The sequence below is a fragment of the Meleagris gallopavo genome, chromosome 1, assembly GCF_905368555.1.
Source record: "Meleagris gallopavo chromosome 1, MGAL_WU_HG_1.1, whole genome shotgun sequence".
NCBI lineage: Eukaryota > Metazoa > Chordata > Aves > Galliformes > Phasianidae > Meleagris > Meleagris gallopavo.
In genome coordinates this window covers 39,121,594-39,145,506 of record NC_139404.1, presented here as the reverse complement: position 1 = coordinate 39,145,506, position 23,913 = coordinate 39,121,594, and the positions used below count along the sequence as shown (strand labels likewise).

Sequence of the window (23,913 nt, the reverse complement as noted above, 5' to 3'; positions counted from 1 at the left end):
ACTGTGACTGCTGACTTCTGTAATCTGCCTTTCTACATTAAGCAGATGTTTGATGCTGTAATCTCTCTTGCATGCATGTTGGAAGTGTTGACTTGTTGGCCATACTATGACAAGAATTTCCCTACAGACTGAGATAATAGATGCCTTTCTTCAGTATAGTAGAGGTAAAACACCTGCCTTTCTCCATAATAGGAAAAAGTTGAGTAAATGTTCTCTATTTGGCATTGCAACCTAGGCTAGACGCAGCTGTGCAGCGAGGAAGGAGCAATGCATTCCCTTATCCACAAGAAACCTTAGTAATCTGAAACCTATAATATTTCTGAAGGTTCCAGTGATTTTTATTCTCTCAGTCTTTGGGAGGACCTGTTCACATACTTTCCTGAAATGTCCTTTAAAGAAGTGAGATTATTGGAGTATAATTCTGCAGGATGCGAGACATCTAAACTGCTGGAAGATCGGGGTTTTTAAGGTGCAAGGAATTTTAAAAATAGGCTCTTGAAACTGTTTCCCACGTACATCAAAGAGAGAGGGGTAACCTGACCTAAATGGAGCGGAGTTTAGATTTCCTTCTGACTACCCCTCCAGGAGTGAGCTCAGCTTCAAATAGTTTACAAAATTGACAACAGAATTTGCAGCTCAGGCAAGACTTGGGGAAGAGGAAGGGGTTGTGTAAGAAATTACCATGCATTAGGAATTTTATTCGGCATGTGGCACACACTGGATTCAGCATCTGTTCCACTAAGAATATACCTTTCTTGGAAAGCACAGAAGTTTGTGTGTCTGTGGCTGAACCCAGTATGTATCATTTTTAGTGGTAAATTTTCTTGTTCAAGAGAAGGAGCACTTTGGATAGATGGGATCTTTGGAGAAATTATGGAGATTATATTTAAAGTTCTGAAAAAAAAAATACAGCTAGTAGCTTGACATTTCTGTGTCCCTTATGATGTGGACTGGTATTTTTGTACAATGATTTCTGCTCATTTCCTATTTCTTAGAAGGAAATAGAGGGGAAAAAAAAGGATCAGGGAATGTGTTCTGGTGTTTCCAGCTTTATTAGTAAACAACCAAGGAGAGTCTGACTTGTGCTTTCCTTTCTTTTCCTTCTGTAAAACTTTTACCTCATGCATAGCTTTGTATACCCTGTCAAAGTGGGGATTCAGCAATCTGCTTTAGCTTTCTCTGCTTCCACCTCGGGTGTTCTTCCCTCAAATGTGAGTAGTGGAACTTTTCTCTTAGAACAGCATAGTTTGTAAAATCCTCCAAATATGGTGATTTTGTTAATATTTTGATTTTGTTTGCAATGCGTACATTTTTAGAACTCATAAGAAAAAATCAGCACTATATAGGATACTTCATTTTTTCAGGATTTTGTTTCTCAAAGTCAAAAATTGTATGTAAGGCACAGAGTTAGGAAATTGGCATCTTTTCTGCTATGAAGGGCATTTATGTGTTGACAGCATATTATGGGGAACTTCTCACTCTAGGTATGTCCTCTCTGTGTTGAATATGTGCACACTTGCAACCTTAATATTTTTTGTGCATTTGTGTGCATTGCTTTTTAGAATTAAAAGAGGTGGGGGGAAAGTGGAGGAAAGAAAGCAGAAGTTCTGTTAATGATGCATGGTACTCTTGCCTGATCACTAACCAGGGCTTTTCTGTGAGATCTAACCAGGATATGTTGTGCTGGAGTTTGCAGATCCATTAATAGGATGTGAAGCCTTCTTTCTGCTTTTAGAGAGAGAAAAAAAAAAAAAAAGTTAATCCCAGGCTTCTTCTGATGCTTGTTTGACCTCCATAGAATTATGCTGAGATGGATAATGTACTGTCTTACAGAGTGATAAAGATTTCTGCTCATACTGCTTTATAATTAAATCAGTACACCATCGTCTTACAATTCAGATGTTATTTCTAAATATTCCATCCATTTGCTATTAGCAACCATTTCATATTCTGTACAGTAAATGGAAATGGCAGAGAATCACCCCCTGGTTAACAGGTGATCGTGTGGCTGTTTGATCAGTGTAGGATCATTTCTATCTCTCTGTGCTTTCAGAGAACTGCCGATCATCTCTCTATGTATTAATGTGCACATGCTGCTGTCTTGCCAGCAGGCTGCACACTGCAGGTATATTCCCAGTTCCAGTGCATCTTGCACTCACCAGTTCTGTTAACGTCTTCTCCCAGCAGCATCTCCTGTCCCATTTCAGTCTGTAGCTTCTTTGGAATGTTCTTCTCTTGAATGTGCTTCCTGTCTCCATTAAAACGTGTGTCTTCTACTTTAAGAAACGTCAGCATTGTAGAAGTATACTTCATGTGAAATACAGCAAGAAAAATGTAGTTTGATGTGGTACAGAGTGTCAGCTGGTTGCAGATGGAGGGCTATTCTGGGAAAGAAAGAACCATAAGCGGCAACAGCACCTTTTCTTTCTGTTTCTGAGATCTGCAAATGCTGGGAGTGCTTCAACTTGCTGGAAGTTCTTCGAATTTTTCAATTTTAGAGTTTTCCTCTAAGTTACACTTCATCTGTTTTATGATCATATGAATTAGCTTACAAGTAATAGTAATATGAATGTGTTGGATATTATTCAGAGTTGCCAAAACAGGTGGGTTTTCTGTAGAATAGTCTCCTTGTACTTGTTTCTATTTTCTTTTTCTTATACAGAAAGCTTTCTATGAAGGAGATTTTTCTTTGCCTTCATTTTGTTAGCATAGATTAAAATGTCAACATCAAATGCTTTGAAAAATTGCAGTAATGTGGAAGCAAACTAATGCAGAAGCCCTTTAGCAGAAATTTTGTATCTGCATTCTTTAAGATATTGTTTAATATGTAGGACCCTTAAATTGAGCTTTCACAGAAGCATGAACACATCTAATAGAACTATTCAGGTGAATGTAACGCATTGATTTGTATGATAGAATTCCTCTGCAGTTTAAAAGCTTACATATTGTTTTAGTATTGGGTAATAAACACATTACTCTTTAGAATGCAGAAGACAAGAACAAACATACTAGTGTATCAAGAAATAGTGCAGAGTGGTATTTTAAAATACTTTTTCTTTACACCACTTTGTGTTGCACCAGATTAATATAAAATAAATGTAAAATGGCATATATTTCTCTCTTGTTGAAAAAGTATGTGTGAAAGTGTACTTTCGTGTGAGTCATTTCCCGTGCCTAGCTGTCAGCTTGGGATTGAGTTTTGAGTTTGCTTGTGAGCATTTGCAGGCTACAGTGTAGTTTTACTGCTTAATGTAGCTTTACTGCTACGAATGTATTTTCATTTTTACCAGAATGGAAGGATGTTTATCTTTCAGAAAATGTATGAAAGACTTTTAAAAAAAAAAAAAAAGCAAAAAACAAATGAAATTGAATTAATTATTCATTTGACAGTTACACGTTTGTCCTCACCCCTCCTCCCCCCCCAAAAAAAAAGAAAAGAGAGAAAGGAAGGTGTCTCTTAAGTTAATAATAGAATTTTTCTACTGAATATTGTATTGGAAACTTTGCAGATAGCTTGAATTGAGGAACGTCCTCTGACACAGTGTGCAGGGCTGGGATGAGTTTGAGATCACCAAACTGTACGCTCACATTCCCTTTATCTCGTCAAGTTGTTTGAAATAAATGTTTGGTTGACAGTAACTTTCTTCCAGTTTGTATTTAATTTTCATCTGTATTTATCAGTAGTCCCTGAAGTTCCTTATTTTAAATGCTAGACTTCAAACTTGCCATTTTGAAACGAGCAAAATTGCCACGATCTTTCTTAAAATGCATGATTAAATGTGTTCCCTACTAATGACAAGCAGTGGCTACACATTTCCATCGGCCTTTGGTGTAATTGATGGGTGTGACTATCTGGCAGTATTTAATGGCCATGCTTCCTTAATCGTTCAGAATTTGAGCTTGCTAATAGATGTTTCCGAAATATCTATTCAAAGTCTTTGTGGCACTTTGAAGATGATCTAAATACTTTCCAGCACCTTACAGAGATCAGCTATTCATTTTCTTCTGGGCTCTGCAAAACGGAATCTACATTAATTTGTAGGTCCTTTGCGTTATAGATGGAATCCAGTCCAGAAATTGACCTTTAATTTTATTTTTGTTTGTTTCCAAGGCCATCACTGCTACAGCACTTCTACATAGGTTACTCTGAAAGTAATGCCTCCTATTTATTTCCTTAGAAACAGTAAAGAGCACAATAATGCTATTTGATACTGCAAATTCTCAGCTATTAAACAATTTTTCTACATAGTCACCACTGTTAGCTTTGCATTTTCTTCAGTGATGAATTAGAACCTGCATGCTGTACTCATAAAATTCTGCACCAACAGCTGCTGTGGCAGTGTTGAGAATGTTTCCTATGCAGTCCAGCTTTCATTGGCTTGAAAAGATGGAGGTCAGAAGGTGCCAAATCCTAAACTGTACAGTGAGTATAGTGGGACAGTCTAGCAAAGATTAGCAGTGTGCTCCAGAGTTTTCAGACTGGTATGGAGCCTGGAGTTACTGTGCTGCAAGAGAAAGGTTTTCTTTTTCTCTGGACTGACTCTGGAAATTGGAACTTTCAGCTTAGGCAGCATTGCAATCAGGGTTCCAGAAAAAAATGCATAAGGATCACCCCTTTCCTACACAAAAAGGCAGTGCACATCACTTTACCTTCTGAGGGCTGTTTCTTGAACTTTTTCTTTGATGGGGAATTCACCTGTTGCCTCTCCATGGACTGCTCTTTTTACTCCAGCTTGTAGTGCTGACACCACATCTCAACACCGGTGATGATAAAATCCAGAAAACCATTGCCTTCAGCTTTATATTGGTTCACTAGGTTCTGATAAACTCACATACGGTGTTCTTTCTGATACCCTGTGAAAACATCTGGGACAAACTTTGTGATATTCCGCATTGCCACCATTATTTCCAACACATTGAAGCCAGTATTCAACTCCATACACAATTCTCTGGTCATAATCCACCGATTTGCATGGGTGAGCTGATAGACACTCTTCATTTTGTGGTGTGACAGCCGTGCATGGCTATCTGGAACATGGCTTGTCTTTCATGTTGCTGTCAGTGTTGCTGAAAGGCACCACCTACTGCCTCACTATGCTCACATCCACTGTTTTGTCTCCAGAAACGTTCAGCAAGCATTGATGAATGCCAGTGGGTGCCATTTTTTCCACACTGAGGAACTGAATAATACACCTTTGCTTCATACACACTTCCATCTCAGCCACCATTTTGTCAGATTGCTTCTTCACTGCCATCTGTCACCCAGCAGCAAAACATAATGGAGTATTGGTGGGAAGGTTCACTCTCTTCTGCCATTCCACCAGGATCCACCTCTGATATCGTGTACCAGCGCAGTAAAATAGGAAGCATTACTTTCAGAGCAGCCCTCGTAATACTCTTTAGTTAGAACTTGATCACAGTGTTTAGCAGCTAGAAGTTCCACTTCTTCCTTCCCAGACTCATTGGTGGCTTAACATATCCTTTCCTAACAAAGCAATAATGCAGTGCACCTCCAAAGGCACTGATTTGTCTGCAAAAGCACTGTTCTCTTGTTAGGAATCATAAGCACAGAGAGGGAAGGAAAAACAGAACATGAAGGTAAATGTTTTGCTCTTATTTTGAATGATGTGTATGGTATCAACTGTCTGAATAATTCAAAGAATATGAAGGAGTCAAAAGTTTCGTAATTTGCCTCACCTCCTTCCCCCAGTGTGTAAAGCTCATTTTAAAAGGCTTTTTTTTTTTTGAGTAGCCACTGTCTTGCTGTTGGCGCCTGTCTGTGTCTGTGGGCTCCAGCCGCCTGTAAGTGAACCCAGCCAAACTGGTTTGCTGAGACCTCAGCAAGCCCTTATCCCAAGATGTCTCTATTTTAGTGACAACCCAGTGAGACTGCACAAGTGATTGTTGTCCTGTGTACAGGGGACTGAGAGACAACCCTGCCATCCTGCAGTTGAATACATAGATATTCAGTTCTAGGTGTTCTGCTTAAAGTTCTCACTGCCTTAAAAGGACTGGCTGCACAGACTGGATGATAGGGATTCCCCCCTGTTACAGGGATGATTCCAATGCTCATTGAGCAACAAATAATGAAGGGAATCCAAGACATTTTCACCATATGCTTAAGTGATCTAGCTTGAGACTACTGCAGAAACAGGCAGCCATTCCTTCTTCTCTTTGCTTTCTCCCCTCCTCTGCAGGCTTGGGACTCTTACTCCCCCTCTAGCAGTAGCTAACAATCACACAGCAGCGTGGTAACCATTAGTATAAGACTAGCCTGCAGGGGTTTTGAAAAGTTTATTCTTTTTTGGATCAGTGAGCTGATCTGGCTTGCCAACAGCAGTTGGCACAGATTTGCAGGCATTTTAAAAAAAAAAAAAGTCTGGGCTGCTTTTCAGACACCTCTGAGCAGAAACCTGCCTGTGGAACGCTGACTCTGCTGAGCTGAAGTCTCTCCTTGTTCCCCCACATCACGACCCTGAGCCAGCTGGTGCTGCTGAATGTTCTTCTGCAATAACTCAGAATGGTGGAACCACAACGTAGCTTTCAAAGCAGTTTCTAATCAGTTTTTTTCCAAGTTTTGCTAACTTGATCATCTGCAGGTATTGAGGTATTACTGGAAAGAAATAGCAGGCCTACAGGAAAGTTGTGGAGGGACTCTTCATCAGGGAGTGTAGTGATAGGACAGGAGGCAATGGCTTTAAACTAAAAGAGGCTTAGATTAGCTATAAGAATAATTTCTTCACTATGAGGGAAGTGAGGCACTGGAGCATGCTGCCGAAAGAAGCTGTGGTTGCTCCATCCCTTGACATTCAAGGCCAGGCTGGATGGCCTTTTAGGCACCTTGAGGTAGTGGAAGGTTGTCCCTCCACACAGCAGGGGATTGGATCTGAATCGTCTTTAATGTCCCTTCCAGCCCAAACCATTCTGTGATGAAAATGAAAAAGGACCTAAGATGAACCTTAACACGACCCACTTGGGAAATGAGAATAGGATTTCAGAAGGATATGTTGTAAAACTAATCAGGTGGCAAAATAAAAGCAGGCAAAGAAAAATTATTCCAGCCGCAGAATAACAGCTTTCTAGAAGAATGACTGACTTCTTACAACTTGACAGTGGTAAAGATGGAGTGTTTGTTTTGATAGCTGGGAAAAGATCACTAAAGCTTTGAAAGATTGTTTCAGTTAATGCTTTTCTATTTGCTGCCTTGTTTTTTTCTGAAAGAAGGGTTTGGCAAAAAGAAGATTAAGGATATTGCAAGATTGTTTATTGGTCAGCGGGGGATGAAACGGAGCACGGGCTCGCATTGCAGTCTCTTTTTTTTCCCCCCAACTATAGTATTCATTCATTATCAGGAACATGAAAGTTCCTCCTCTTGCAAACTCTTATGAGACCTTTACAAAGGTAAAGCTAAATTCCGTAATAGAAAAGAACAGTCAAACTTGAAGATCATTGAGTTAATATCAACTGGCTTTTTGTTTCATGAAGATGTACTGTGGCAGTGTACTGTTTTCAGTATGTTTTTGTGCATGTACATCTCTCCTAGGAATAACAAAACACTGATTGAGTTGTTTAGGTTGATGGTGAAATCTGCTCTTTAAAATCATGTCATTACGTGGAAGAGTTTAATCTTTACTGCTGAGTAGCTAAGTAGTGATCTGGCATTTGAATATAAACCAACTGGCAGAAATGCACATTAAGATATGGTTGATAGGTTGGCAGAAATTGTATGGCCTGCCTGATTTGATACCTCTTTGTTCAGCCAAGGGTGTCTAGGGGAGATAGTCACTGTAGGATGCACAAAAACTGTGTGTGCTCTATAGCTGCCTTCTTCAGATGGGATCACTGTGTGCACTGCCATTTGTGACTTTATTTGTAAGCATATTGCCTTTCTGTTCTTAGAAAAGTAAACGTAATGTATTCTTCAGTTTAGACATATCTTCTGCAAGGCTGTATGATTGAGTAGAAGGGTCTAATTCATTGGGTCTAATGAAAAATCAAGGAACAGATGCCTGGAGTAAAGCTCAAAGTGCCCTAATTTTTTGGCTGAAAGAGAGTTTAAAAGTGCAACTGAGGTTAAAAAAAAAATCCTGCTTGAAGATGTGATATGCATAGGAAAGATCTTAATTGTTTCTCCCAGAGCATAGATTTTATTGGTATCCCAAGAACAATTAACAGTAGTTATCTTACCTCTGAATTCTGAAGTTAATTAAATGTGAGCAGCTGAGTGACAAATATGTAGGAGTATTCGTTTCAAGTGCTGTTTTCTAGGAGAAAACATGGGTGTGGTATAGTTGTCACCTCTTTGCACTTCAGCTTTTGTATTCTTTAAGCTTTTGCATAAATGTGTTTATTTGAGCTTGATCCTCTTCTGCAGTATGCAGTAAGTTTTCTAATGACACTAAGGCCATTTATGCACCTATTTATCCTTTCTTAAAGTTGTGTCTTTTGTTGGATGTTCCCAGCTACGTCATTTCAGTGCAAGTGATTGTGATCACTTGTGTGCATGTTTCTAGTCTTCTTATCTCTTACTGAGGCAGGATTAAGGCAGCTGGAACTATTTTGAAATCCATGTAGATTTAGAGTGGTGTCCATAGAGATGTGGGGCTGCTGCACTCTGAGATTGAGATACAGAGATACAATTCAGAGACAGAGATCAAAACTGTAATTCTGTTCATAAACAGCAAATATGACAAGATGAAAGTATAAAAACAGGAATTATTGGCACCTGCTGATTGCAGATGAGGGTACTGCTCATCAAATATTTGAATGAAGAATGAAAGTGCTTTTGGAGGAAATGTGTTTTCAAAGAAGTTTGAAGTGAACCAAGCAGGTGAACAGCTGCTGTGCATTGCAGATGGACAGACAGTTCCTAGCGAGAGGTCGGACTGAGTTCAGTGCTGCTGCATGATGCTAGAAGCTGCACTATGGCAGCAATGTTTTTATACCAAGATTTGGTCACTATAGTATTGTGTAATTTAATTATTAACAAGGTAAATTCTATAGTGTAGAAATTATATCTTTGCTTATATTTGTTTAAGTACAGTAAAAGGGTTTTTCAGGATTGATCTCGGTTTAAACTTCTCTGGTATAAATGCCAACACGTCACTGTTGCAGGAAAATAAGTTTGTCAAGTCCATACTCATAACTTTCAGTGTAACAGAAAGGCATCAGCCTTCTGTAGCATCACAGATTCTGACCTGCAGCAATGTTACCCTTGGCAAAAGGCAGGAGGGACAATGTTCTGGCTCTGCCATCACCTCTGGTTGGCGAGCGTTCATTTGAGGAGGGTGTGCAGCAGCATGATTTCCCTTCCGGCTCCTTTTCTACTTCAGTGCTGCTGTTTGTTCTTCTTTTAAACCGGTGTAAGTCAGCCCTAAGTATTCATCTTGATGACACCGTAACGCTGGAGGATTTGCTGCAGGAAAGCATTCTGAGCACTGAGACCATCATGTAGTACGGTTACTGTACTCACAGGTGTAACAAGACGTTTTCAAACCTAATCATTTTTGCACTCTAGGATGCAAAAGAGATAATCAGCTTTATATAAAAAAAACAGTATTTCTAGAGAAAAAAATGCCAATTATCATCTGTGGTTGAAAAATGGTGTATTTTTATTGTCAGATGTTGCAGTGTGTCACTTCTTTATTTCTAGTATTTTTTGAGAACATTGGACTTCAAAACATGTTGGTCTGGTATCTTAACACTTGATTTATTGAAATCCTTTTTTTCCTTTTATTTAAACAACCGTGTTAGTTTTGAAAGTGATTCCTACAACATTTCATATGCTTGAGCTTGAATAATTGTCATGCATTCACTGGCCAGCAGAGAAAGTGTTGACTAATTTTTCAGAATAAACGTATAATGAAACTAACCTCTGATGTGCACTTGAAAAGTATCTTTGTTTCGTTTGATTTCATTCCTGATGAGGTTTTTGCACTGTGTTCGTCCTGGCACTACCAGGCTGCAGTTCTTCTTTGGGGGGCAGGGGTGGGATTAGGTTCTAGCATGTGCTTCCCTATATAGCTTTCTTCGGGTTTCCTACTTTCTTCTTCTCAGTCACTGTTTACTTTCACCTAAACATTGCTCTGCCACCCCTCGTGTGTCTTTTCCTCTATATGGATACGGTAAAATATGTAGGCTTAGTTCCTTTTCATATGCTGCAAGTAGGAATTTTTACTGTTTCATCTTTGCCCTGTTAATGTTTAGGTAGCCGCCTACGTACGAATACCTCTAGAGCTTATTGCTGTCTTGTTTCATAGGTTTGTTGGCACTCAGGAAGACTTAAGGCTAACCAGATACAGTTATCTGCACCATTTCTTCCATGTTCCTGCTTACTAAAAAGGAAAACATGTGAAAAGATGTGATTTTTTTTTTTAGTTACTGTGCTTCTTTGGGGTGTGCAAGTTACATTGGAGGCTAGGGACAGCCAGCTCAGTGTTGTTTTGCTACGTTTCAGAGTGTTCATAAGTACTCTTCATAAACACAAATATATTTCTTATCTGTATACATTATTCAGAATCAACAGAAAGAGCTGTTTGCCTAGGGAGATTTTTTTTCTCGTCTCTGTGACATACTACTTGGATCACACTGAGGGGTATTTGATGATTCTGAAGCAGAGATTTGTGTGTGTTGAAGAAGCTTTCATAGCAGATTTGAGAATGAGAACAAGCTAGATTTGCTCTATTTGGAAGAGCTCTTGCATACCTGAAGGGTATACATTTCTAAATCAGTCCATAATTTAGGAAAAACAAACTTAGAAATTTGGGCTAAACAAGTGAAAATTGAAAAGAAATCATCACTTCCAATTGGTTTTAAGTCATTTGGTCAATTGTTTCCCAGCAATGATTTCTTAATCACTTAAAAAATATTCCCTACTGTTAACAATTTCCAGAAGAAATCATAAATTCACCTGACATCTGTGGTTGATACCAATTAGCTGCAAATCTTCACTCATGTATTTCAGGAGCAGTAATCAGCAAGTTTTGCCAAATAATCCTAGCTGGCCTTATTTACCCCAGAGTTTTGTGTAGCTGCTCATACTGCTCTTAGGGTAAATGTTCCTGTTGCAGCTTTTTGTTCTCAAATGAGAAAGATGAGAGAATCTGCTAAGATGTGCAAAGAGAAATAACCTTAAAAATGCCTGATGGATCAATTGTAGTCTAAGTTACATTGGAGAAGCCTTTCTTACGTCAGCCATGACTTGCTGGCATCAGTTGCATTTTGCACAGTTCCTGAATAAGGCTTCCTGCTAGTTTGACTTGTTTCTCAAACCATTTGGTTTTCTCACTACATCAGCCTTATTATTCACAGCAGATATTCTCAGCCCAATGAAATTTGTATCATTTTGCTTATGGTATTTCGCTTGGCACCTTCATTTCCTACTTTAGAGCATCTGTGGGTAGACCCAGGAGAAGAGACAACTGCAGGAATATCCCACCTGTGCGGAGGTGGGAGCAGGGGAATTATCTGAAGGTTGGTGCTCAGAACGGCTCAGGGATCGCTGTGCAGAGCCGCACGCCCCATCTCACCTCTGTGGGCAAGGACTCGCCGTGCTTCCTGAGACCTCTGAGTCACGTTGGGTATTAATTAGCTTCAGCTTTGGAGTATTTGTAGTTGTGTTTTCTGTTTTCTTTTTCTTTAATCTGTTACTTTAAGCAGTTACGTTGACAAGTTCACCGTAAGAATCGTATGGAAGCTGTGATTTAATCCCTTGGTGAGTTGGACGGCCTGTACAACTTACAGCTTACCTTGCCTTGCCCTTAAGTATTATTTTTTCCCCCTAAATCTAACAAAACAAACCAAACAAACCAAAACCAGTTTTGAGAAAGCCTAAGGAGTTTGAGTTAGCATTTCCACTTCCGACTGAGTTAATGTTAACATTTTTAGGAACCTAAAAGTGAAACTTCTCTGGTACTGATTCTTTTAAGAAATATTCCCAGGCGCTCAAACCAATAGAAGCCTTTAAAAGGATCAAGTGTTACAGCTTCAATGTACTTAAAAAATAAAATAAATTTGAAACAGTAATATTAACATTTTAGAGCTTCAATCTGTAAGATGTGGCTTGAATGTCTGCTTGTTTGGCCCCATGCCAGTATCTTTTTGAAAAGAATTGATATGATTTACGAAGATGTACTTTTAAATATTTTTAAGACTTTATTTGCTGGAAGTTGTCTTAAAAGGAGGCCATTAAAATATATATTCCAATGATTTGAAACTTTTTAATTTGTTTTTACCTTCTGTCAGTTGTTACCTTCTGGCAGAATTGGATTTTGTGTCTCCAGTTGATGGCATCTGTCTGAGCGCAGTGACACTTTGCTGTTTTTGGCTCCTTATTGCCATTCACTGGGGGCTCTCGTGGACTTAATAGGAACTCCATCATCTATGGATATAAAGAAACAAACAGCTGGGCTTAGCTGAAATGGGAAATTGGTTAAAAGGCCGTGGGAGTCCAGTCGTGCTGTTGCCTTGCTAACATGAAATCTCATTTCTCTGCAAGGCTGAAGTAGACATGCTTATTTTACACGGATAAATAGCAGAAAGGTTTTAGGACGGTCCCTCTCTTCAGATCTTGGGGTCAGAGGGCCCTGTCCAATGGTGTTAGGAGGCAGAAGGTAGCACTTGGTTTCACTGCTGACTTCCTCATGAGCTCAGCAGGCAGCAGGTAAGAACCAAATCCATTCAGGAGCCACCGCTCTGCCGTGCTCCTCGCTTACCCTGCTTCTTGTGACCTTCAGGTTCAGCAAGCTCTTAAAGTTAATTATATCCCTAATTACTTAGTAAACTTGTTTCCAGATACTGTGAACTGAGGTTCGAATGTAAACAAATGTCCTTCTTTTTTTGCTGCAGTAAATATGGTTAAAATGTTTCCTGACCATATCAAGTTGGTTGCAGCTGTTGAAGTTTAGAAAATCCAAAGTATTTTTTGTTTGGCCAACTGTAGGCCAAGTTGTAAGGTAACGTTTTTAATTTCCAGTTCCTGAGCTTAGTTTGGGTTAGTACTGTTTGGCTTTCATACGGAGTTAATTGTTGTCTCAGAGATGCTGAGATTCCAATCTTTTATAAAAAGCACTGAAATGTATTTTTGACAAGTGATAGGAGGGTCTGGGTTGCATAATAATTATTTAAAGTAAATATTTCACATTTTTCAAGGTTGCTAACTTCACTCTGTACTTCAATTGAGGAATATTGAGGATTCCTAAAATGCAGATTTCAAATGGAAGTATTTTTACCTTCATAGAACATAATCACAAAGCAAACTTGTTCTTCCAGTCTTACCTGGGCTGCATAATGCTTGTCATGGAAACATCAGGGCAAAAGTATCACAAACAATTTTATTTTCCTGCTGTTGTCTTTTCTGATATTTGTCTGATACTTGCAATTCTTTTTACTTAGACAACAGAAGTATCTGGAAGAGATGCTTTAGCTTGAATATCAATGTTTGAAAGCTTTAGCTCCAAAAAATAAGCATGATACAGCTCAAGTTACTGTTTCCTTCTTTTTTATTTATATTTTGAATAGCACTTACAAGAATATTGTGTAAATTAACAGTCATATTTTCTGGAATTATTCTTTTGTAGCTCTCTATTGAACGTCACAATGAATGAATTACAAAAGATACAAATTTAATTGCCTAATTGCAAAAGGTTTCATAAGGAGATGACTGCAAGAATCCAGTAGATTTTTACGTTTCCATTGCATTCAGCCTGGCAAAAAGCATCTTTTTCTGGACTTGATATCAAAGGCTATGGTTGTAGATTTTTATTAAACTGTCCTAATTTCTTTGTATACCATGTAGCTGTATCGAATAAATATCAGTGGAGGAAATTTAAGCTAGTTTTTGCTTACTTATTTTAGAAAAAGGAAATTTGAAGTAGCCTTAGAGATTTTAAAAAGCAGTAAATGTTCTTTTAGTTTGAAACATTGATGACTTTTTAATACACAAACCTACACAGAACAATATGCTGTAACAGGTGAAAATTTTAGTATGGTATCAGAATTAATGATTCTGATGATGTCAAAGATGCCCATATGTGAAATCATACTATCAGTTTCAATTAACGTGAAAGTTTGAAAGTTTGGAGGATGGCTTAAAAAAAAAAGAAAATGAACCTTCTTATTTGTAGGCTCAGCTGTGTCCTAAAAACACAGAGCATCGATCTCCTGCTCTCAGCTAGCAAATCTGTCTCCCTTCCGTATGTGATGCAGTCAGGTTTCCTACATGTCTGAAACAGTTCTCCTTTCTCTTGGCAGTGCTAGGTTTCCCAATTACAGCTGTGATGCTGTAGGCACCGAGGTAACTTCACGCACCATCTGAACCATGCCATTACTTTGCTGAAATGACTCTTGCAGTCAAGGAAAATAAACAAATGCATAAACTTGTTTGGGTTGGGATCGTCTGTCACTGAATGATGCAGAAGGCAGAACAAACATCACTCTCATTGCTTAATTGGAAAGTTGTATTTAAAAAGTTGGTATTTGAATAATATTTTAGACTGTGTTGCTATTTCATTATTGATTTATGGGGTAGGGGTAGCAGAGGGAGTGCCTAGATGGAGCAGCTGAAAAAAGGCTGGGAAAGGGCCATCATCACCATGGAGATCTCACTTCTCCAAAGAGTCATCTTTCTCCTAGTTCTTCTATCCCTTCAAACTCATCAGCTGGTTCTTCTTTCGCTGCCCCAGTAAAAACCAAACCCTGTAAGTATATGCAGAGGGGAACTCAGTAATTCCACTTCTCCAGCCCTACTGGTCCCAAAGCCCTGCTGGTCTCATTTTGGTCTGTAAGCTGCTTCGGTTTTGGGTTCTGCTTTAAAGGATCATTTGATTACAAAGTCGTTCATATGGCTAAATAACTTTGTGAAGTGCTACTGCAGCCTTTTCTTGGCTACCTACGCTTTCTTATGCACTGCTCTTTTCATCAGACCTAGAACTAGTTGAACAAAATTAACAGCTTCAGTGAGGTAAATATTTTCCTTACAAAAGTAGCTTCATTTTCTACTGTTAAGTAGAAACAGGTAAAAACAGTTTTATTAAACATCACTTTTTTGTGTCTGTGTTAGACAAAGGAAATTGAAAATTACCTGAACACCGACATGGGATTTTTTTAACAAGGACATTTTTGTTGGTGGTTGACTTTGGTTTTGAGTCCAAAGTTTTGACTTTGTGAGAAAGTTACATATCCCTATTGTTATTTTTGTGTGTTTAGCAAATACCCTGTGTAGCAGTTATGTGTATCAGATATATAGCCTGAAATTCTGTGTAACAGTTGAAACTGTGCAAGTGGTATCATTGAGAAATGCAGTTACTTTGAATTATTTTTTCATTCTTGCAAAAGTTAATTCTTTAAGATCAAGACACATTAAGATTCACAGCTCTGCTCTTCCAAGAAGTATAGAATAAAAACAGCACAGCATACTGACATCAAAGTTAGTGGTGGCAACTGATGATACATGCCCCAGGAGATACAGTTACACTTCTAGGAATTCATTTCCAGTTTGTGATCTCTTAGTCCTTACCTTTTCTTGACGTAATTGCAGAGATTTAATAGCAAGTGCTATTTAAGTCATACACTGGAAAAAAGAAGTAGGAGGGTACATGAGGTGCTGAGTTGTTGAATATAGAGAAGGATAAAATGATCCTAGGCTAGGAATCTGTCATTATTAACTGACAGTAGTTAAACAGAAATATTTTAAAGCGTTTATATTAGTGGTGGATTAATTTTGTGATCGATTCCTGCATAATTTAACATTCTGCTGTAGTGAGGTTAAGAAAGCACTTTTGATTTTTTTATCTGTTATCAAATGGGTAACTAGTTCTTCAGGTCTGAGTATTTCCTTTTAGTTTGTTGGTTTTGTTTTCCACAAGTATATGTAAAGTACAAATTAAATTCTGCAAGGCGGGAGGTATGTAAGGCTGGATTGCTGACTCCTAAGTCAGTTGTACTTTAAATAAAGAACAGTGTATCTTAAACAGAATGCCGAGTACTGTTTGGTTTCTTTGTCTCTCCTGTTACCCCACCAAAACCTAACCTTGTGAATACTTGACAGCAGAGGTGATTTTGGCTTTATTCAGAATTAATTTCTTATTTCATTCAGAATGATGACTCTTCATCTCCTAGGCCATAAGGGATACCCCTTGGAAAGATGTACTAAAGATGACTAAATATGGATGTTCTAGGAGGTGTGGCTTAATACATGGAGCTTATGGGAAATGCTGTCTTGACCATTGTTTATGTGTTCACTTTTATTCATCATATAGCTACTTTTTTTTTTTTTTTTTTCCCAGTTCATGCAAGTACATATTTAATATGTTTGGAAATGTTTGTGACAAACTGAAGAGCCAACAGAGTACAAAGTCGTATTGACATTCTGTGATTGTAAGGAGTCATGAAGGGGTTTTTCTGTATATACCAAATATAGTTTATTCTATTAATTATGCGTGTACAGGTGTATCATGTGTGCATCTATTATATGCTATATCCTACTGGCTGCTATTTCTGCATCAACTTCAGTGCGCTGAAATTCACCCTCCCTTTTTGTCTACCAAAAAGTTGACTTTTATTTTTCTATTGGCAGGTATTTAATTAGTCAAGGAGCACATGTAGGAGCTGTAAATAGTGAAGGAGACACTCCATTAGATATTGCTGAAGAAGAAGCAATGGAAGAGCTGCTTCAGAATGAAGTGAATAGACAAGGTAATTTTAAATGTGAAAGGCTGGTTTTGTTTGTTGAATGCTAAATATGTTTTTGAAAGTGTATGTATAAATTAACGATTTTAAAGTCAACTTTTTTTAAAGAAAATTGTTAATACTGTGTACGTTGCTGAAGCTGTCTTCCAAGCATTTTAGCTCATCCCAACCTTTTCAGAAGAAAGAACGTGGAAGTACTGAACGCAGATGTTGGTTGAATTCCTACATTCACACAGCAGAATTTAAGTGGTATTTAGATAGTATGGATGGTGTACCATCCATTTGGAGCGTAGACTCATCTATCCCAGTTTAGATTAAGTTTAAAGCCAGAAATCTGTACTGAAGGAAACTACATTAGAGAAGAGGAAAATATGCACTTCTAGAGTGACTCAGATGTCCCTTTTAGGATGAGATGAATCCAGCCTGAAGATAACTGTTTCTTTCCATTGATACCCTGGAATAACTGAACCAAAAGTAAACAACTATACCCCATCATGTAAGCAACCCTTTGTATCTAGTTTTGACCTTTTGAGTGCTGCTACACAATGCCAAATGTCTGAAACTACCTGGTAAGATAAGGAGTCTTAAATTGCGCTTGTTTTAGGTCTGAGAACAAAAATTAATTCCAGTAGTTTCTGTGCTCACCTGAGAGCACCATACAGTTAATGGATAAGTGTCACGTTTTGATAGTTTCATTTTAAAGTGCACATCCTAAATATGGGCAGTATACTCCTATAAAATTAGTAGGGCAAATCTAGCAGTGCTGACTTTATAAAAGAGATTGGCCTTCAAAAAAGAATATTTATTCCTTTTTCTCTGATACTTTTTCCCTCCTTATTCTACTATTTCCCATTTTCAATGCTTATTTTCCAGGGAAAGTTATTAGAAAGTTTCAGGTTTTTCTGTTCCACATAGGAGAGAATATTCAGATGGCGTCTCATCGTCTCAAGTCTTATGATATAAGACGATGCGTTACTGATATGACATGAGGCATGCATTACTATCCCAAAGCTCCCAGTACAAGAAATGAGATGATGTGGTCTAAGTTGCATCATGCTCTGAAGGAAGATGGCACTCAGTGAAGACAGAGCCTTTGTGAGGGATGTGCTGGGGATCTGCATCTCCGTCACTTCCAACCACCTTCCTCCCTCTTAACAGCCTCCTTCCTCCATGAAAATGTTACTTTTTTGTAACAGAGAATTTATATCTCTAAGAGGGATTTACATAATGCAGTAGTAAACAATTAATTGCTTGAACCTTTGCCATGATGTAGTTTGAATGCTTAAACCTGTTTAATAGCAAAAACAAATGTTAAAAAGAAAATGGGTGGCATGATAAATAGGGAAATAAGAAGTGCTAATATGTAGAAGACTGTAGATTTGACAAAGGCTTTTACTCATGTATTACTGTTAAATGAATTTTAATTGACAGTTTTTATAGTGAGCACATAAAGAACTCCGGATTAGATAGGCTTGAATATTTTTGTGTGAGTGCAACCATCTGTCTATTTTAATTGGTTTGGGGGTAAAAAAAAAAAAAAAGTGCAGCTGTTCTGTTTTTTTTCCAGAAGAATGTTGTCAGTCTTTGCTAGAGAGTTATGTCTAACTTGTACATCAACCTAAATGATTTAGGAGGATTTCGATGCATTTGACTTTACTGACATGGCTGTAATTGACTAGTTCACGGAGTCACAGAATGGCCTGGGTTGGAAGGAACCTCAAGGATCATGAATCTCCAAACCCCCTGCCACAGACAGGGCCTCCCCATTTAATACTAGACCAGGCTGCCCAGGGCCCCATCCAATCTGGCCTTGATCACCTCCAGGGATGGGGCATCCACAACCTCTCTGGGCAGCCTGTTCCAGCACCTCACCACTCCCTCTGTAAAGAAGGGATGTCCCCCTGACATCCAACCTAAATCTTCCCTCCCTCAACTTCAAACCATTTCCCCTTGTCCTGCTGTTATCTACCCTTTCAAAGAGTCGACTCCCCTCCTGTTTTTAGGCTCCCTTTAGGTACTGAAAGGCTGCAGTGAGGTCACCCCCCAGCCTTCTTTTCTCCAGGCTGAACAAGCCCAGCTCCCTCAGCCTGTGTTTGTAGGAGAGGTGCTCTAGTCCCCTGATCATCTTTGTGACTCTCCTCTGGACCCTCTCCAGCTCCCTGTCTTTCTTGTACTGGGGGCTCCAGACCTGGACACACAGTACTCCAGATGGGGCCTCACAAGAGCAGAATAGAGGGGGACGATCACCTCCCTGTCCCTGCTGGCCACCCCTCTTCTGGTGGAGCCCAGGATACCATTTGCTTTCTGAGCTGCAAGAGCATACTGCTGGCTTATGTTAAGTTTTTCATCCATCAAGACCCCCAGGTCCTTCTCTCCAGGGCTGCTCTCAAGGACCACTCCTTCCAGTCTGTATGGATGTCTGGGATTTCTCCGGCCCAAGTGCAAAACCTTGCACTTTGCTGTGTTGAACCTCATTAAGTTCACCCAGGCCCACCTTTCAAGTCTGTTGAGGTCCCTCTGAATGGCATGCCTTGCTTCCACCGTGTCAACCGCACCACTCAGCTTGGTGTCGTCAGCAAACTTGCTGAGAGTGCACTCGATTCCATCATCGATGTCATTGATAAAGATGTTAAAGAGCACTGGTCCCAAGACAGACCCCTGTCCACCTTGACATAGAACCACTGATGACCTCCCTCTGTCTGCGGCCTTTCAAACAGTTTCTTATCCATCGAGTAGTCCACCCATCAAATCCACATCCCTCCAATTTGGAAATAAGGATGTGGTGGGGGACCGTGTCAAAGGCCTTGCTCAAGTCCAGGTAAATGACATCGGTTGCCTTCCCTTTGTCCACCAATGCTATCGTTCCATCATAGAAGGCCACCAGATTGGTTAAGCATGACCTTTCCCTGGTGAAGCCACGATAATGTATATATATATAATTACATGTTTTAATGCATATTTTTACAGTGTAAAAAATCAACATGCGATTTTATTTTTATTTTTTATTTTTTTATTGAGTTTAATTATTTTGAACAGCCCAGTTGTAAAATCAGCATTGGCAGTCTAAACTAAATGCCACAATTCACTGAAAATTTCAGACGTATTTTATATCTATATACATTTATATATACATAGGTATATTTGGAAGTGGTTTTAATGCTTGCTTACTTAAAAGTCTGTTACAGGATTTGGTAACATTGGTATTTTTTGCAGTTAAACCTATCTAGATTAGTTCTGCAGAGTTTTAGACTAGAAATTTCGTGTATGTGTTGTTCTATGTGAATTTATCTTGTTAATTGTTTTATCTATATGGATTGTTACGTATGTATATTTCTATATGCATATATGTGTATATTCTACCTAGCTTTGGCTGTTAGACCTCTAACATAAAGCTCTAAAATTAAGCTCTAAAATAACTTGTTTGTTTCAGTGTGGAATTAACACTGATGTATGGTGACAGTTTCATCTTTGACAGTACGTATGGTTAAATGTTTTAGCATTGCTCCTCATAAAGCAGTACTACAGTTTAGGTAAAACAAATGAACTGTGAAATCTGTGGAACATTAAACCCCAGTTCAGTGCTACTGGTAGTGGAACATAAGCAAATTTACTTTGAAAAGGAACAAACTCAAGTGACAAAAGTCTTAGCCCTGTGTAGATAAAACATTCACTATAGCTTCTTTTTTTCCCTTATTGCTTAGTTAATGCTCTGATTATGGCTTCCTACATGTTGACATCAACAGGGCTTTTTTGTGGCAGAACATTGCCTGGAGAGATCAGTCTGATTCATTGTGATTTCAAATATTTTGTAGTGATGATGTTTGACATTTGTTTCTGTTGGAAATCTGGGGAGAATTACCATGTTAGCTTATCCTTTTTGCTGCTTCAGAGTTGAAGTCGGAGCCTTCCAATAGTGCAATTATTCTATCTTCATCTCTTTATTTATATTTTTGACCAATTTTTAAAACCATTGAATTATATTTTACAGACTTATCTGACTATAACACAAAATTCACATATGCGAATTATAGAACAGCATACAATTTAGCTCTATATGATGTTACAGGCATAGTAGAAAGAGGGATCCAGAATGTTTACTCATCCTGTTCTAGTATTCAGACTCCAAAATCTAAACTACCTAGAGAGGAAATGATCATCTACCCAAATTAATCTCCTGTTTTACAAGTCCAATGATAAGGAGTGTCGTACGTGAAAAAATATAGCTTATGTATTACTAATATCTTTTTTCATTTATTCTGGAGTCCTTGTGCAACACTTCTCAGTTGTGACCCTTGATTCACACTTCTTTTCTTATAAATTCTCCTGTGGGCCACGGGCCCCTAAACCAGGACACATTGTATTCTGGGAAGCATATATAAAGACTGGTTGATATAAGCTTTGCTGTCATTGTGAACTAATAGACTGACTGCCTTATAGGTGAAGCCACAGCACTCTACAGTAGGGAAAGTGTTTTTCTACCTAAACTTTCACGTGGGAGTAAATTTTGTACTGAATTTTGACTAGTTTGGAGTAATTTTGCAACATTCACTATTCTGATGTTTTGGTATTGTCTCTGGTATTTGATATAATAAGATAAATCTATTATATTGTTTCTAACGTGTGCATGCAATGGCTTAATTATTTTTTAAGCTTAAAACCTAGTTTCATTTTGTACTTTGTGAGAAGGTAAATTGTACTTTGTGAGAAGGTAAATGTGAGAAGGTAAACATACCATTGAAAGTTACAGAGATTTTTTGACATGATTATGAACATGGCACTTCACAAATAGCAAAATTATGCATTCTGTGGAAATTATTCCAGTGCAGTCTAGAACAACTATAATCTTTGCATGCCTTGTGTTTTAAATGTTTCCTCTGTTTTACAAAATACTTCCTCTTAGGCCTGTTTTGTTGTCTCTCCATATGGCTAATGTCTCTGTCATGGGCTGGTCCCACGTATATAGGTGTCACTGCAATCCATGGAAATGTTTACCTTTAGTAAAAATACCAGTATTTCCAATTTCTTGATATGATTCCCTGTATTTCTGCTCTGCGGTATTTCAGTGTGCTGTAGTTAAGGAAGCTGACTTTTGCCAGTAGTGTAAAGCCTTTTCATGGGGGTAGGAGAAAGCTAACAGACTTGAGAGCCACTTTGCTAGGCTACCACTTTAATTCCAGCTACCCCTTTAGTAATATTTAAAACTCACCGGCTTAAAATGTTGGCACTCCTTGGCGTCTCGAGTAGGGTTAAGCATTACGGTTGAAGCGATTTTTTGGTGATGGAAGGTTATTTATCATCAGATGCCCTCTTAAAATTATTTTAAACTGCTTGAGCAGTTATTTTGAATTATAGGAGACATTCTTGAGGGGTGAGTTAGTGGGGAGAGGTGACGTGAGGTGAATCGGGAGTTCATGATACAGGGCAGCACTTACTGTGTGTTAGGGAGATTGCTTCTTGTTTTTGAAGCAGAAGCCGGTGTTCCTCGTTCTTCATCATAGGTGAATGCAGTGACACTATCTGCAACGCATTGCTTAATTCAACTTTGTTTATGTGGACAAAATGTGAACTATTACGTTTGTATATAAACATTAACTACATTAAGTAAAAAGCGGGTTGATCTTCCCTGTAGTATCTATAAAACATGCCTTTATATGGCCGAGCAGCGCTGAAACAATGATTCAGCATTTCGGTTCACGCTCAGTTTCTCTGAACACTCACCAAACAGTGCAGGATTATCAAATCAGGTCAGAACTGTTGAATAGCACTTGTTGATCAGAAAAAAATGAAAGCATTTAGCAGTGAATTATTAACAATTTAAGCAGTCGTCAGGCAGCCAGAGAGGTTAAGCAAAGTAGAGCTGTAAGCAAAGGCTCCAGCGGGGCTGGAGCTGGGAGGCCGCACATTGCCATCTACGGGCCGCATGCAGAAAGTGGCCGGGAGGTGTGCCGAGCATTATCTTCTTGTCCCTGATACCCTACTGCAGAGTTTGGAAAGCAAGAGCGGGGAGGAAGGTCCATATAAGGGATCACAAAGGCCGTTCATATTCCATTTTCTGTATTTAATAAAGGGAGCAATATTTAGCTTATCTCAAAGCACTGTCTTTTCTTTTTTTTTTTTTTTGTCACAAAGTCCAATTGCCAGTTAGTACTGTGAGTGGTTTTCTTTCGATTGGCAAGATTCTTCTACTTTCACCTGTTGAAACATGATCAGAAATTTTCTTGTTAGCTAATTATTAGTATTATTGATAATTTTATTTTTAATTATTAATAATTAATAATTTTGATATTAATCATCATTATTTTATTAATAATTAATTAATAATTTTAATTACTAATAGTATTAATGCAGATGTTTGTCCTCTGCAGCTGTTCTGCCTTGTTCGGGCTTCGCAAATGCATTCAGTTGTGATACTGATGGGAGGCTATATTTAATATTACTTTCTGCAAAAGCACTGATATTTTTTCATGAATAGATAGGGATAGGACAAGACGGGATAGTTTTAAACTAGAAGAGGGTTAGTTTAGGTTAGACATTAGGATGAAGTTCTTCACTCAGGTTGCTGAGGCACTGGCACAGCTGCCCAGAGAAGCTGTGGTGTCCCATCCCTGTAAGCACTCAAGGCCAGGTTGGATGGAGCCCTTGGCAGGCTGAGCTGCTGGGTGATTGCCTTGCCAACAGCAGAGGGTTGGAACTGGATGGGCTTTATGGTCTCTTCTAACCCAAATCATTCTTTGATTCTATGGTTTTGACATAATTAATTCTTCAGATGTATGTGAAAATTATGTTTGGGGCTTGAGCCATTGGAATATCAGCGTCAAGGATTTTCTCTATTCTCACTGTGCACTAAAGCCACATCAGAACAAGCACACGTGAGCAATTGTCCACTGAAAGGAATTTATGTAGGATTGTTTGCATGGAAAAGTTACTTGAGCCTAGAAGTATTTTCACTTAGAACTCTGGCATGCAGTAAGAGGGTGGACATAATTGTAACTAGCATGATACATAAACTCCTTATTTGCATAATTGTGTCTGGCAAGAAACAGTAAAATGTAAATGATTTTACTCTAGGGAATTGTTTTCCCAAGGTCTGCTGATGTGCTGCTGTGTCATTCTGGAAAACAAACAAACACAGAGGCCCCAGAAATGTATGCTTTGCACTAGTTCATATGTAAAACTTGCAAAAGTCTTCTGGAGAAATGAGAAGATATGATATAAAAATGTTATTGA

At 38.6% G+C, this 23,913-nt stretch overlaps 1 protein-coding gene across 10 annotated transcripts in view; it reads left to right on the top strand.

Moving 5' to 3' along the window:
- Positions 1 to 23,913, top strand: part of PPP1R12A (protein phosphatase 1 regulatory subunit 12A) — a 123,210-nt gene that overhangs the window by 45,787 nt on the left and 53,510 nt on the right. For all 10 annotated transcript variants that reach the window (XM_085221820.1, XM_010708460.4, XM_085221809.1 and 7 more), the window contains exon 3: positions 16,574 to 16,692. In XM_085221820.1, the coding sequence (XP_085077946.1) occupies positions 16,574 to 16,692 (119 nt within the window). The remainder of the gene's footprint in view (positions 1 to 16,573; positions 16,693 to 23,913) is intronic.